At 35.4% G+C, this 13,946-nt stretch overlaps 1 protein-coding gene across 1 annotated transcript; it reads right to left on the bottom strand.

The window, feature by feature from the left end:
* Positions 1-4,517: 4,517 nt before the first annotated feature.
* LOC116030462 lies at positions 4,518-12,258 on the bottom strand. The gene is made up of 9 exons (XM_031272715.1): positions 11,723-12,258; positions 8,907-9,007; positions 8,456-8,816; positions 6,737-7,591; positions 6,582-6,636; positions 6,303-6,364; positions 6,039-6,145; positions 5,871-5,958; positions 4,518-5,406 (listed from the first exon to the last, which is right to left on the bottom strand). The coding sequence occupies exons 1-9, from the start codon at positions 11,846-11,848 to the stop codon at positions 5,107-5,109; spliced, it is 2,055 nt and encodes a 684-aa protein (XP_031128575.1). The 5' UTR covers positions 11,849-12,258; the 3' UTR covers positions 4,518-5,106.
* Between the last annotated feature and the right edge of the window lie 1,688 nt (positions 12,259-13,946).

The raw sequence follows: 13,946 nt of genomic DNA on the forward strand, positions 1-13,946 counted from the left end.
ATGAATTTTACCCTAGATGGGTTGAACAAAATCATGAATAAGTTTTCTTTGAACTTTGATTTGCAGGATATTGCTCATGAGTTAGAGTCACTTAAGCTAATGAAATATAATGTTTATTATATTGATTTGCCTACATCTGACACAAAACTCCTTTTTGTTGTACAGGCCCAAAGATAGAATTGAAACCATTGCCAAATTAAATCATCTAAAGTATGCATTCTTAGGGGATGGAGATCAGAAACTCTTCCCGTGCTAATCTCCAACAAACTGTCTACATTGGAAGAAGAAAAGTTGGTCCGAGTGCTTAGAGAATATAAGGAAAGTGATGAGTATAATTGTGAGTGTAAAAAGAGGGTGTAAATGTCGTTCCGCTGAGGATTGGGGCTATGACACGTACTTGTATGATATGTAGAATTCTAGGCACTAAAGTCTTGAAATTCACTAGAATCCAAGCAAACTATGATTAAATAATGGAAATAAAATAAAAGATGCAAAATAAATAAGGGATAAACTATATGATAAAAGAATATGTCAGATTAGGGATATTGCAATCTTGATGCTCTAACAATCTCAAAATTAGGGGAAAACACAAAAGCATTATAAGCCCCAAAATTACCCATATTCTCATAGTAGGAAAAATTGGGTTGAAATTGGTTAAGCTGAGTCTTTCACCCAACTTTCGTTGTGATGAAATCCTCTCCAAAATAAATCAATAAAAGCTGCGCATCAATTATCAATAAGAGGAAATTATAATCCAATTCAAACATAAAACCCTAGGTTAATAAATTACCCCCTTTACGCAATAATTATAAACCTAGCATCAAGAATAGCAACAGAACCCTAATCCAAACTCAAAAGCTAACTACTCATACATCATAAAAGTAAACAAAGCAAAGCAATAATAAATAACCATAAACATTGCAAGAAATATAAAGGGAAGAGAAAACTTTACTGATAATGAAGAACAAATCCAACTTCAATCTGAGATTCCAAGCTTGAAATTAAATAATCTAATATAAAATTAATCTAAACTATGCTAGGGAAATACAAAGAGAAGGGGAAAAATAAACTAAAACTAACTAGGGTTGGGAACTCCTCAAATTGTAGAGAATATGTAGAATATATAGGAGATAGATGGGCCTTGGGCCCATGAGGCAGCTTCCAATTCTTTTCTAATTCTTATTCTTGTTTCCTTTCCTTCCTTAGATAGTTTTCTTTTCTTCCAAAACTTGTTCAAAATGTTCCAAAATTCTTCCTTTGTTGCTCCTTGTAAATAATTCAACCCTTGAGACAATATAACGCACAAACAATTCTCAATTTCACTAGGATAAAGAAAAATAAGCATCATAACAACTAAAATAAGGGGTGAATTATTGTACAAAATAGTAGATATCAGAAGGTATAGGTTGGACTATAACTGACATTAAGGCCACTTGTATGCACTAGATATTATTGGAAGATGATTGTAAGCCTTCTAAACAAGCCCAACGCCGATTGAACCCACCCATGATGGAAGTGGTTAAGAAAGAGATCCTGAAACTTCTTGATGCAGGTATATTAATCTATCCAATCTCATATAGCAAGTGGGTAAGTACTGTGCACATTGTCCCAAAGAAAACATGTATAATAGTGATAGAAAATGATGGTGGTGAGTTGGTTCCCACTCATATTCAAAATGAGTGGCGAATGTGTGTAGATTACATGAAATTAAATGCATCAACTAGAAAAGATCATTTTTCACTCCTTTTTATTAATCAAATGCTTGAACATTTAGCAGATCATTCTCATTATTGTTGCCTTGATGCTTTTTAAGGTTTTCATCAAATTCCAGTTACACTCGAAGACCAAGAAAAAACAATGTTCGCCTGCCCATTTGGCACTTTTGCATTCCAATGGATGCCCTTTGGTCTTTGCAATGCTCCTGCTACGTTTCAAAGGTGTATGATTAGTATACTTTCAAATTTTGTAGAGATTTTTATAGAGGTATTCATGGATGACTTTATAGTCTATGGTCATTCTTTTTTTGCATATTTAGCTAACTTCACAAAAGTGCATGAAAGATGCATTGAAAAAAACATTATTTTAAATTTTGAAAAATGTCACTTCATGGTTAATCAGGGTATTATTTTGGGTTATGCGGTATCTTCTAAAACGATTGAAGTGAATAGAGCTAAAGTAGAAGTTATTAAATCTTTGCCTTACCTTGTTAGTGCGCAGGAGGTTCGTTCTTTTCTTGGTCATGCAGGTATCTATAGGAGATTTATCAGGGATTTTTCAAAGATTAGCAATCCATTGTGTCAGTTGTTGCAAAAAGATGTGACATTTAAGTTCGATGAGGCATGCAAAAATGCATTTGATACACTGAAAGATATGTTGACATCTACACCAATAATTCAACCACCGAATTGGAATTTTTCATTCGAACTTATGTGTGATGCCAGCAATCATGCAGTTGGCGTTGTACTTAATTGGGCAAAAAGTTGGAAGAGCTTCACATGTTATTTATTATGCTTCAAGAATACTTGATAATGCACAAAACAATTATACCACAACAGGAAAAAAAAAAAAAAACTTTTAGCTATAGTATTTGCTTCAGAAAATTTTTGTTCATATTTGCTTGATACTAAAGTGATTGTTTATTCTAACCATGCAACTCTCAAGTACTTGCTTTCAAAGAAAGAAGCAAAGCCCAAACTCATTCGGTGGATGCTCTTATTACAAGAGTTTAACCTAGAGATACGAGATTAAAAGGGTGCAGAAAATTTAGTTGTTGATCAATTTAGTAGGCTAGTTACAAGTGAAAAACCTTCGCCATTACGAGATGATTTTCCTGATGAGCATCTTTTTTCAATTTAAAAACAATTCCCTTGTATGCTGATATTGTGAATTACTTAGTTACTAGTACATTACCAACTGATTTGTCTAAATCTCGAAAAGATCAAATAAAAAATGATGCTAAATACTATGTTTGGGATGACCCTTATTTGTGGAAGCATTGTTCTAATCAAATAGTCCGAATGTGGAGGACATTTTGGTCCCAAAAAAATGGCTCGTAAAGTGTTGGAATGTGGTTTATTTCAGTCATCTTTATTCCGTGATTGCTATATGTTTTACAAAACATGTGAATAGTGTAAAAAAAACTGAAAATTTGAGTTATAGAGATCAAATGCCACTTACCCCTATTCTTGTCTGTAAAATATTTGATGTTTGGGGTATTGATTTTATGGGTCATTTTCCTTCTTATAAATAATGTTTACATTATACTTGTTGTGAATTATGTGTCAAAGTGGGTGGAAGCTAAGGCTCCCCGGACTGATTGTGCTAAAGTTGTTGAGTTTGTTAAATCTAATATTTTTACCAGATTTGGGATGCCAAGAGCAATAATAAGTGACTGTGGAACTCATTTTTGCAACAGAATGATGAAAGCGTTGATGAAAAATATGATGTTACTCACCGTGTTTCTAATCTACATAGCAATGGACAAGTAGAAATCTCAAACAACAAAATCAAGTCCATATTGCAGAAGACCGTTAACCCAAACAGGAAAGATTGGAATACACGACTTGGAGTACGCAGTTTGACATGTCCCAAATAAGTTTTTCCCAAAATTATACATTTTTTAAAAACCTTCGCATTTTTGTCATTGCCTTGTACGCAAGATTGCTCTTTTGTCGTTTGGTTGGGCAGGGTCTTTGCATACTTAGACAAAGAAAATCTCATGATGGTGGTGGTCGTTATAGCTTCCATTTGGAATGCTCGTAACATGCGGTTTGGGAAGCCAAGGTCATGGCACCCAAAATGGGTGTGAGGTGATGGCACCCGTAGCACCATCGGAACGACAACCTATTTGTGTTTGGAGGAACGTTGTTGCAGCGCTTCATGCCTAGTTGGTTGGGTTGCCTGAGGATAGAGTCACCCAAAATGGGTGTGAGGTGATGGCACCCGTAGCACCATCGGAACAAGCTAATTTGCAGGTTTGATGCGGGTCTTTTTCCGGCGACGGACTCAGCGATGTATGGTGATGGTAGGGAGTGGTGAATGGCAGCTTCCTAGCTTCGATCAACGATCCACTAGACCCGCTAATAGCCGAAGCCATGCCGTGTAGGGAGGCTCTTTCATCGTTGAGGGGTAGGTTCGTTGTTAATTTTTGTGTCAAGACTTGATTGTTTGAATCTCTACTACGGGATGTCTAAGAGATTGCCAATGTTGTAGCGCAAATTTTTTTTTACACGCAACCCACTACAATATATATTTTTATAACTCACGATGTACATTATTATAACACATATTGTAGATTATCTTAACACATAATATGTATTATTCTAACACATAAAATACATTATTATAACGCATAATGTACATTATCTTACACTAGAAGTTTCATTATTCTAACACATAATGTACATCATTCTAATACATAATGTGCATTATTCTAACTTATAATATACATTATTCTAACTTATAAAATTCAGAGACGTTTTAGACCGTAGTCCACACAACGGTAAAACATTCAGCGCTAAGTGAAACTCACTCATACTTTAGCCAAAGTGGTTGGTTCCCAAGTTGGCCCTCTGCAATGGGAGGGTCGCCTCCTTTTGTTCTCGACTTATACAGGATTAATAATAGTTGTTTGTGGTTGGTTTTCCAAAAAAAAAAAAAAAACAAAAAAAAAAAAAAGGCCTAGTAAATCCTAACAAAACTCCAGATATGATCTACCACAGCAACTTCATGCAGAATAGCAGATTAAAGTGTTTCTTGCTAATACCCTGTACTTTTATTTTTATTTTTTCCTTTTCACCATCAATTCTAGGACAAACAAAACTGTAACGCAAATCAGAACTAAACAATCCATTCGTCTTCTTTGTATTGACAAATGCAACTTTCCAGCCCGCCTTTTCCTTGTAGAGGGAAACAGAGAACATAAAAAACCATAAATAAAGCAAAACATTACCATCCACTAAACCCTTTCTTTCCACTATTCCGTCACCCAGCTTGGTTGATGTATGATCAAGCAAAACATAATCGACAGTTCCATGCATGTTCATCCTTCCAAGTCGTTAGACGTTAGAGGGCCATCAAAAGAATAGTTTTTACAGCTCCAAAACGTCAATTTGTTTTCTGTTCAGCCCGAACATATGTCATGCTCCGAGCAGTCATAGGTGACATGGCATTGTTTGAGGCTACTGCTCTACCAACATTTTCTGTTGAAGTTAACTTAGCATCACGCTTCCATTGCATGCTCCTTGCACCAGGTTTGATCGGGAGCTGGGCCCTATATACATTCGGTGTGCCTCGAGGAAAAGGAACCCTGCCAAACCTAGAAGCAGTGAAAGGGCCTCCTCTCACTACTCGAGGCCAAGTCATGACAGATGTTGCTTCTGGAGGAGCTGAGCCTTTCTTCACAACCTGCATTAAGGCAAAACCATAAGATCTGGTAAAGTAAACAAACATATTTTGCTCAAGAGGTGCAAAAAGCAAGAAAGACAAAGGAAATAGAATGTTTACCATTTCCTAACACTACAGTTAAATCCACACTCATACAAGTTCACTACCTATGCAGTGGATCACTCAAGAAATAGAGAAATAGACCTAAACAATCAAATAGTCACTGCACATCAATACTCAAATCTGATAAAGCTTCCAATTTTAAGGATAGTGTTGAAAATGGAAGTGTGTGAATATGTTACAAGCTTGTGAGATTGCCAAAGACTTTAAATATTTAACATTTTCAAACAACAGGACTATGCAGAACATCATCCAGTTATAGGTTGATCACCAGTAGAAAATAACAGAATTTGGAGAAGTAATTGACCAAGAAGATTCACATGACACTGTCAGCAACCAGAAAGCAAGTCACTTTGTAAACAGACCTTGAGGATGCGTGACATGAATGAGGTTCCATCAAGAGATAAAGCACGCTCCGCTGATTCCTTTCTCATGAACTCCACATAAGCTGACCTGCTTTTGCAACAACTTTAGACAACTGTATCGAGATTCTTTTAGAAGAAAACAGAGCTACTCAGGATAAAGGGCCTTACCCTTTAGGTTGTCTAGTTGCAGCATCAGTCAAAATGACCACTTTAAGCACTTCTCCAAACTTATTGAAGTGTCGTGAAAGACTGTCCTTTGTAGCAGCAAAATGAACCTGATATTAAAAAAACAAAAAACAAAACAAATAGACAAACAAAAAAAATAAAAATAAAAAACACCCCGGAGGGGGAGCAGGGGAATTAGTAATGATATGGTAACAAAGCACTCCTGATCCATACGGCCAACTGAAATATAAGGTTGTAGTTGATTACATTATTGACAAAAATTGTCCGGGAATCAGTATCTTCTGGGGCTGGACCAGTAGAATATAAGCCTGAACAAGACAAACAAATAAAGAGTAACCGATAAGATAAAGTGGGAAACGCATCAGATTACAACTGAAAAACAGCAACACATATAGTAGGAGGAATTTAATGGTTTTTGAAGTACATATATGAATCTGATCCTAAATACACTAAAACAATACTTCCATTCAGACCTCACAAGGAAAATAATGAACTAGAAACTAAAAAACAGAAGACAAGACTGACCAGGAACAGAATGTATCTTTTGGGATTCCTTTTCTGTATCTGCACTGGGCTTCAACTGAACCACAAAGATGCATATGATCATGTAAAATGTTTGAATCTAGTACAGATGTTCTAGGCAAAGAATAAAAGAATATATAAAATCAAACAGATCTTACACTCCTATTCTCAACTGTCACAGGATCACTGTTCTTTTTCAAAAATGGCATGCGAGGCTTGGCAGCCACAACCCCACTGTTTTCTGTAGATTCACAAGCCTCTACTCTCAATGCCTTCCTTGCCTCCTGATATTGAGTTGATTTCCAAGTATTCACATTCAGGGATCCAGTCATCATCTTACGAGAAGCATTTGGTATGGATGTAGGTTGATCCTGATTCTTTAATGCCTTAGGCATTATTCCATCTGCAGTGTTAACCACTCTGTAGTCAACCATCAGTGGGCTAACACCCGTCTTTCCAACAAATGTGCCTGTGGCACCCAAATCCTCTTGGCCCACAACATTAATGTCATTATAACCTCCATCATCTGATCCAGGATCAAAAGCCATCCCAGTGTTGCCATGCAATTTTCTAGCATACTGTCCAGTATAATTTCTTTGATGATAAGTTGGGGGAACTTCCATAACATCAACAAAAGTTTCATCTTCCGTATCTTCAGCAATATCTTCCCTTGACTCCTCTACCAGAGCTGAGGTATCCATTGTGTTAGCGGCATGACCAAGCCTATCAAACACATTAACTGAGGACCTAACTTTTGTCAAATCTTTGGCAGCTTCAGCAACAGCTTTAATAGCAGTCATAGTGGCATTCGGTCCTCTTGCAACAGATTGTTTTCTGTGTAGGTATTTCTCTATTGAAGAGTCCTCCAAGGATGTAGAAACCACAGAGCGAATACGCTTCAGTGATGGTTCAGTAGCTAAATGAGACGGCCTTGAGGTAGCCACAGCATCTCGCACTGCAAATTGCAGCAACCTCCGCGGAGCAGCAATTGTTGCTTGAGAAATGGCTTCTCTCTATCAAAAAGCAAGAAGCTGGGATTAAATAGAGGAGCATCCAAAACCCAAGTCACAATTTTTTTCTACCAACATAATGAACAGTTCCACCATCTCAAGGGGCTACAACAAAAGGTAATAATGAGTATGGCTAAAAAATGATTTTCATCTTGTCCTCTATTTCTACAATAGTATCAGACTTATCTGGCTGAATAGACTGTCTTGAATAATACAAGTTAGACGATGAAATATAAGCACATGAACACAGAACACTGCTTCTATTGATATTATTCATTTTCAAAACCAATAAATTATTTGTTTTCATAACCAATAAGAGTTATGCACTTTGGTATCTTATTGATCTAGGCTGAACAGGAAAGGAAGTACACATGCAACCAAATCCTCCTCATATTTCAATGGAAAGGAAAGGATATATTTCACAATATGCTCATTCAAGCATATTAATATTCCAAAATACACCCACCTAATAGTACTCTAACCCTTTGTACCCAACATACTAAAACCATATGCTGAGAACTAATAGACCAAGATCCCATTTTCCACAAAAATTACATTACATTCTTATACTAAAAGAGGAAAAAATGCATTATTTTATCCATGCCTAAGGCAGAAATCTAAAGAATTTTGCCAATTATAGAATTGGAAGGGTACTTAAATTTACATGATCAGTAATTTCTAATAGAAGCTAATCAGCTTATACAGCATTAAGTTGCTTTCACTAAATACACACACAGTCACACACACATATATATAAAGATTTTGATAGATCATTAATTTCAAACAGATGAGCCATCATGCATAAACAAGTAAACAACCAGTACTTCAGCTCATAGTTTCAAAACATAAAGTATCAGCAAAAAATACCTTCACTTTAGGTTGATAGTCATGCCGACTTCTCTTCCTCTGAACTTCTGGTTGGGGTGAGATAGATCGTTTTATACGACCAGGTTTTTTATGTTTTCCCTCTTCTCTGTGACTAATATCAACCACAACACTTCGTAGAGGTGGGTGTTGATCTGTATCTCTCACCAGCCCTTTCCACCCCCTTCTGTGGCGGGGTCTTGATTTGTCTGATCCCACTTTGTTAGATTCAGATCCAAATTGGCAAGTGTCATTCTTACCAGCCTTCTCATCACTGGCGGGTCTTGTTGTGATCACATCATCAAGAGGGTTTTCTCTTTGTTGTACATATAGATTTAAATTTGAACCAAGATGATCCCACAACCTTAACAGGATAATGACATCAGCAACGAGAATGACTATAAACTCAAAACCAATTACTGCAAGTGCAATTTACACAAAATAAAATAATTACCACGAGACAAAAGAGTCACTGTCATCACCAAGGAAAACATCCAATTCATTCCTTGCTTCTTCTTTATGCCTTCCATTTTTAAGCAAGACTATCACATATTCCTGAAGACACATAACGTACAATTACAAAACCTCCAGAACCAAAGAAAATCTCTAGTTAAACACTTACAGAATTCTATAGCAAGTTAACTTTAGTAGTTCACCACTAGTATATCACATTTTAGAAGGATAAAAATAGTTCCAGGATGTAAAGATAAGATCCACAGCTAACTAATAACTACCTAAACAAAGTACTGTATATCAATATCCCCCAAAGCAGGTCAGGTTTTAAGGGCACATTTAGTTATAGAAAATGTTTTCTATTTTCCATCTCTAGTTCTCCAAAATTTTCTAAAGTTTTTACTTTCTATTGAAAATTAGAAATATGTTCAAATTCAACTATTTTCCATAAAATACAAACTTATTTGAAGTCCAGTTGTTTTATTTATATATAGTGATAGTGGTGGATAAACAAATCAATGATGGTAATAAAGATAGCTAATGAGTAGGTAGGTTAATAGTGGTGGGGTGTAAGTAGATGGGGTGCAAGTACATAGATAAATAGTGGTGGGTAGGTAAGTATTGTAGGTAGGTAATGATAGTAGTAGAAAGATAAGTGAGGTCGAAGCCCATAGGGTTATGGTGATGATTATATGTGAAGTTAGGTATGTTTCCATATTTGGAAATTTTGAAAATGTATTTTACAAATTTCTTTATTAAGCTGGAAAAAAGTACTTTCTAATTTAGAAAATAGTTGATTTAGAACAGAAAACTTTGTTTTCCATTTTTAGAAAATGGGAGAATTCTTCACTTACTAAGCAGGCTACAAGTATCTCCGCAAAAATAGCATTATCCAGCATAATCACATACTCACAATTAGTTTAGTTTACAAAGTAATACTGGAAATATTTTCTGCTACACACATATTGTTTACAACCTAAAACTGTCAGTTACTCCCTCAGCTTCGCATGCTCTAGTTAAGTCCAAGACCTCATAAACATGAATGAGACCTTCATCAAAGGAAAATTATATTGTGGACCATGGATAAATGTTCATTTTTAATATATTGAAGGTTAATTTTTGTGTACTGAAGGTTCATTTTTGTGTACTGAAGGTTCATTATTTGGTAGTATACCAAATAATGAACATACAGTACACAAAAAATAACATTCAATGTACTCCGTATTAAAAATGTACCTTCAACATATTAAAAAATGAACCTTATGTCAATGGTCCACCTTACAAGGTGGACCATCCATGGTACAATGATTGTTCATGAAACAGGTAAGGTTATTGGTTCCCTATCACAAAAGTTCAATGGACAATAACAATATTAACCCCCATACTCATGTCAAAAGCTCTTCTTTGATTACTAAGTTTCACCAATATCAAACAGTCATATTGAAAAGATCAAAACAGCATGCTTATCAAAATCAGTACACAACACAACCTTGTAAGCTTCAATAGAAAGCCTCAAACAACAAACCGCTGTTTCCTTCTTTCATCGCAAGACTAACAATCTAACATTCAAATTCAATTAATAGCATATATACAGCAAGCTGGCAAAAGTATAGGATTGTAAAAGATAATAAGATGTACACCAAGCAATCAAGTTTAGAAAGGATTACAATAGCTTGAGCAAGTAACATCAAGGGACCAGCATTTTACCATCTCATAAAACAACCATAAATATATTAAACCAATATAATATATTTATTCATGTACTTGTTTAGAGCTTTCATTAATTGAATTGAATGTCATAAGGACAAGCCTAGCATAAGGTATACATACATGCATACATACATACATACATACATACATACATATATATATATATAAGAACATAAAGAAAACTGCCCTTACTACTGATAAAAGAAAACCTAAAATTTTGTGAAAACAGAAAAGTTAGGTGGAATTAAACGAACTATTGTTTCTTGATGTTAGGTTTTCCATAATTCCATAAGTGAAATTTGTATTTGTCCAACATAATCAAATTTGCACTGGAATAGGCTTTCCATGAGTATAAATTGTTTGCATAGTTAGAGAAGTCCATCAACTCATAAATACAAAAACTTAGCTTATGTAAAATATCAGCACATGAACTTCATATAGAGAAGATTCACAGACTCTTACAAGAGACTTTAGCATAAAAACTGGGGAATTTGATCAAATGGTTGCATAGGACACACCCTGCCTAAATAATGTCTCTACTATTAAAGGGAAGTAAGGCTGTTGAGACTTACAAACTCTTTCTCTGTAGCTGCAAGCTAGACTATGGAAACAGCTCTTATCAATCAAACTGCATACCTACTAACAGCCCTCATTGCACAGCAGCATAGCACAATGCTGAAACTTGGCTCTGTGAACAATTGAAGAAAGCTGTGTATATCCACTACTCAGGATATAATGTGCAACTTAATTTATTCAATATTGAATCTCATGCATGAATATATGTGGCAATAGTTACAATCACCTAAAAACTTCCTTAATAATGTCAATTCTGTTTGCCAAACACAAACTAAACTTTGAAGAAATAAAAAATTGTAAAATTGAAATAAATGAAACTCATAATGTAGAGGTAAAGTTGTATATTTCCCATTCATACAGGCATCATCAATGGCACGTACAACAGAATCTTCAGCCAATTCAGTTCAACATCAACACTACTAGAAACATGCAGTATATTAATGCTTTTTCACTACAATCATTCTCCATGATTTACACCAATTTTCTGTCAAAGTTTCAATAAGCCAGGGAAATTATTCAATAATATTATACCACGAGTGTATCGTCAGTGTAGTCCCCCATGAACTCCTTGAGTTTCTCATTCACATGCTCCCGAAGCTGCGCCACTCCTTCGCCGCTGAAATTCACCCTAAACGTCCGATCATCTCCACTCCCCATTTCCCCTCAATTCCAGACCTACTTTTTGCGCATGAACTTCACAAACTCTTATCCAATCAAAATCAACTATTCCACGCGAAAACACCCTAATCGGCGATATACAAATGCGTATACGCGTATATTAACGTATATGGAATAGTGTGAGAATAGTGATTTTCTGAATAATATGAGCAGCAGTTGAGCTTCTTGGAGAAATGATTGCCACGCTTCCACGGCGGAGAGAGATTGTCGCCCCCTCCAGAAAAGCGTCCTGCACTGTGTATGGGGGGTTGAGAAAAAGATTAAAAGGACCTGTAAAACTAGGTCGGCATTAGCGTGCCATTGTTTTGAATATTTGGAGAATTGAAACGAAATTCCCAATCTTTGAATATTTTCTCTTTCCTTTTTTATTACTCTTTATCTTTTTTTTTTTGGAAAGTTTTATTACTCTTTGGATTTCAACCTCACAAGGCATTTGGTTCACGAGATATTCCCTTATATCGCAAATTTTACTGTGGAATGCGCATCAAAACAACATCATTTAGTTGACAACAAACGGCTGAAACGACATTCGTTCCGCGCAATTGCAGTTCCCTTTCAATACAACTGCAATTCCTTTTCGATATAATTGCAGTTTCATTTGACATTATATATTCAAATATGTGAAATTATTATTCAGTTTCCTTTCAACACAACTACAGTTTCTTTTATAATACACTGCAGTTTCCTTTCAACACAACTACAATATCATTTCGATATAACTACAGTTTCATTGAACAATATACACAAAAAAATGTGAAACTGTTATTCAGTATCAGTTCAACACAACTGCAGTTCTCTTTCAACACAACTGCAGTTCCTTTTCGATATAACTGCAGTTTTATTCGATAATATAAAAACAAATGTGAGGCAGTATCTTTTCAGTATCAGTTCCACACAACTGCAGTTCCTTTTCGATATAACTATAGTACCAAAAAATGTGAAACTATTATTCAGTATCAGTTCAACACAACTGCAGTTCCTTTTCGATATAACTACAGTTTCATTTGATAATATAAAAACAAATGTGAGGCAGTATCTTTTGAGATAAACTGTAGTATCAATTACGGAGCTCCATTACGACTAACAGCCATCATTTCTCCCACTTACTGAAAGGACATCGTTTTGTGACCATGGTCATTGTGACCATAGTCCACTGTATAACGACTGGCCTTATATAGTGACAAGGTAGTATTTATTTTATATTTTTTCTATTTATTATTGTAGGAATCAGGTTCGAAAATCCCTGAAAATAAAATAACTCACAAAAGATTAAAAAAAATGAGAAAATAAACTAAGGAAAGGTTAATATATTTCTAAAATAACAAGAGGACGAATGAGGATGGTTTTGGGTAGGTTGCAAGTACGAGTCGAGTTGCACAATCTCCTTAAAACCTTATTTATCGCCTCTCATGGTGCTAGAAGTGTTGCAGTCTAGATTTCGTAGGATAAAGTGTACTACGGTTCTAATGTTTGAGCACTCAAACTTAGAACCCCGCGAACGAGAACATGGGATGAACACAGATGGCTAAAAAGAAGGGAGAGCAACGTTTTGGGAGGAGAAAACGAATTTCTTTTGTGCGTGTTTTGTGCTTGTGAAAAACTATTGCTCAACCTATGAATTATATAAGAAAAGAGGAATTAATAACATATTAATCATGACATTCAAAACTGGTTTAATAACCATGTTATAACCTGCGAAACAGGTCATCCACTAACAAAGCATTAATTCTGGAATAATGATTAGAATTAATTCCTTAACATGTTTATTAATGGTTCTTATATGGAAAAAGGCTCTATGCTATACAAGTCAATATACCTTAAAAAGACTCTTGTATAAATCACTTCCCTTACCAATGTCGACAAAAGCTTACTTTAAAGTTTTTCCACATGACCATCTCAAATGAATCTAGTTTGAGAATCAATTTTTCATTCACCCATTATCCATTTTGAACGTACAATATATCAATCTCTTCGTCTAACTACAAAGAACCCGAATCCAAGTTGGCCCGACCCAAATTGGATGTGGACCCCACTTATATTTGTACCACAAAATGGCCACTTAAATGACATTTATGCT

This window comes from Ipomoea triloba, chromosome 9, assembly GCF_003576645.1.
Source record: "Ipomoea triloba cultivar NCNSP0323 chromosome 9, ASM357664v1".
NCBI classification, from domain to species: domain Eukaryota; kingdom Viridiplantae; phylum Streptophyta; class Magnoliopsida; order Solanales; family Convolvulaceae; genus Ipomoea; species Ipomoea triloba.

Bases quoted from the DNA above. Each gene is read 5' to 3' on its own strand.
- LOC116030462 (XM_031272715.1), bottom strand. From the start codon at position 11,848: ATGGGGAGTGGAGATGATCGGACGTTTAGGGTGAATTTCAGCGGCGAA. The intron at 5,959-6,038 runs GTAAGGCCCTTT...TTGCAAAAGCAG, and splicing joins GCAACTAGACAACCTAAAGG to GTCAGCTTATGTGGAGTTCA. The intron at 5,407-5,870 runs GTCTGTTTACAA...GCCTTAATGCAG, and splicing joins TCATGTCACGCATCCTCAAG to GTTGTGAAGAAAGGCTCAGC.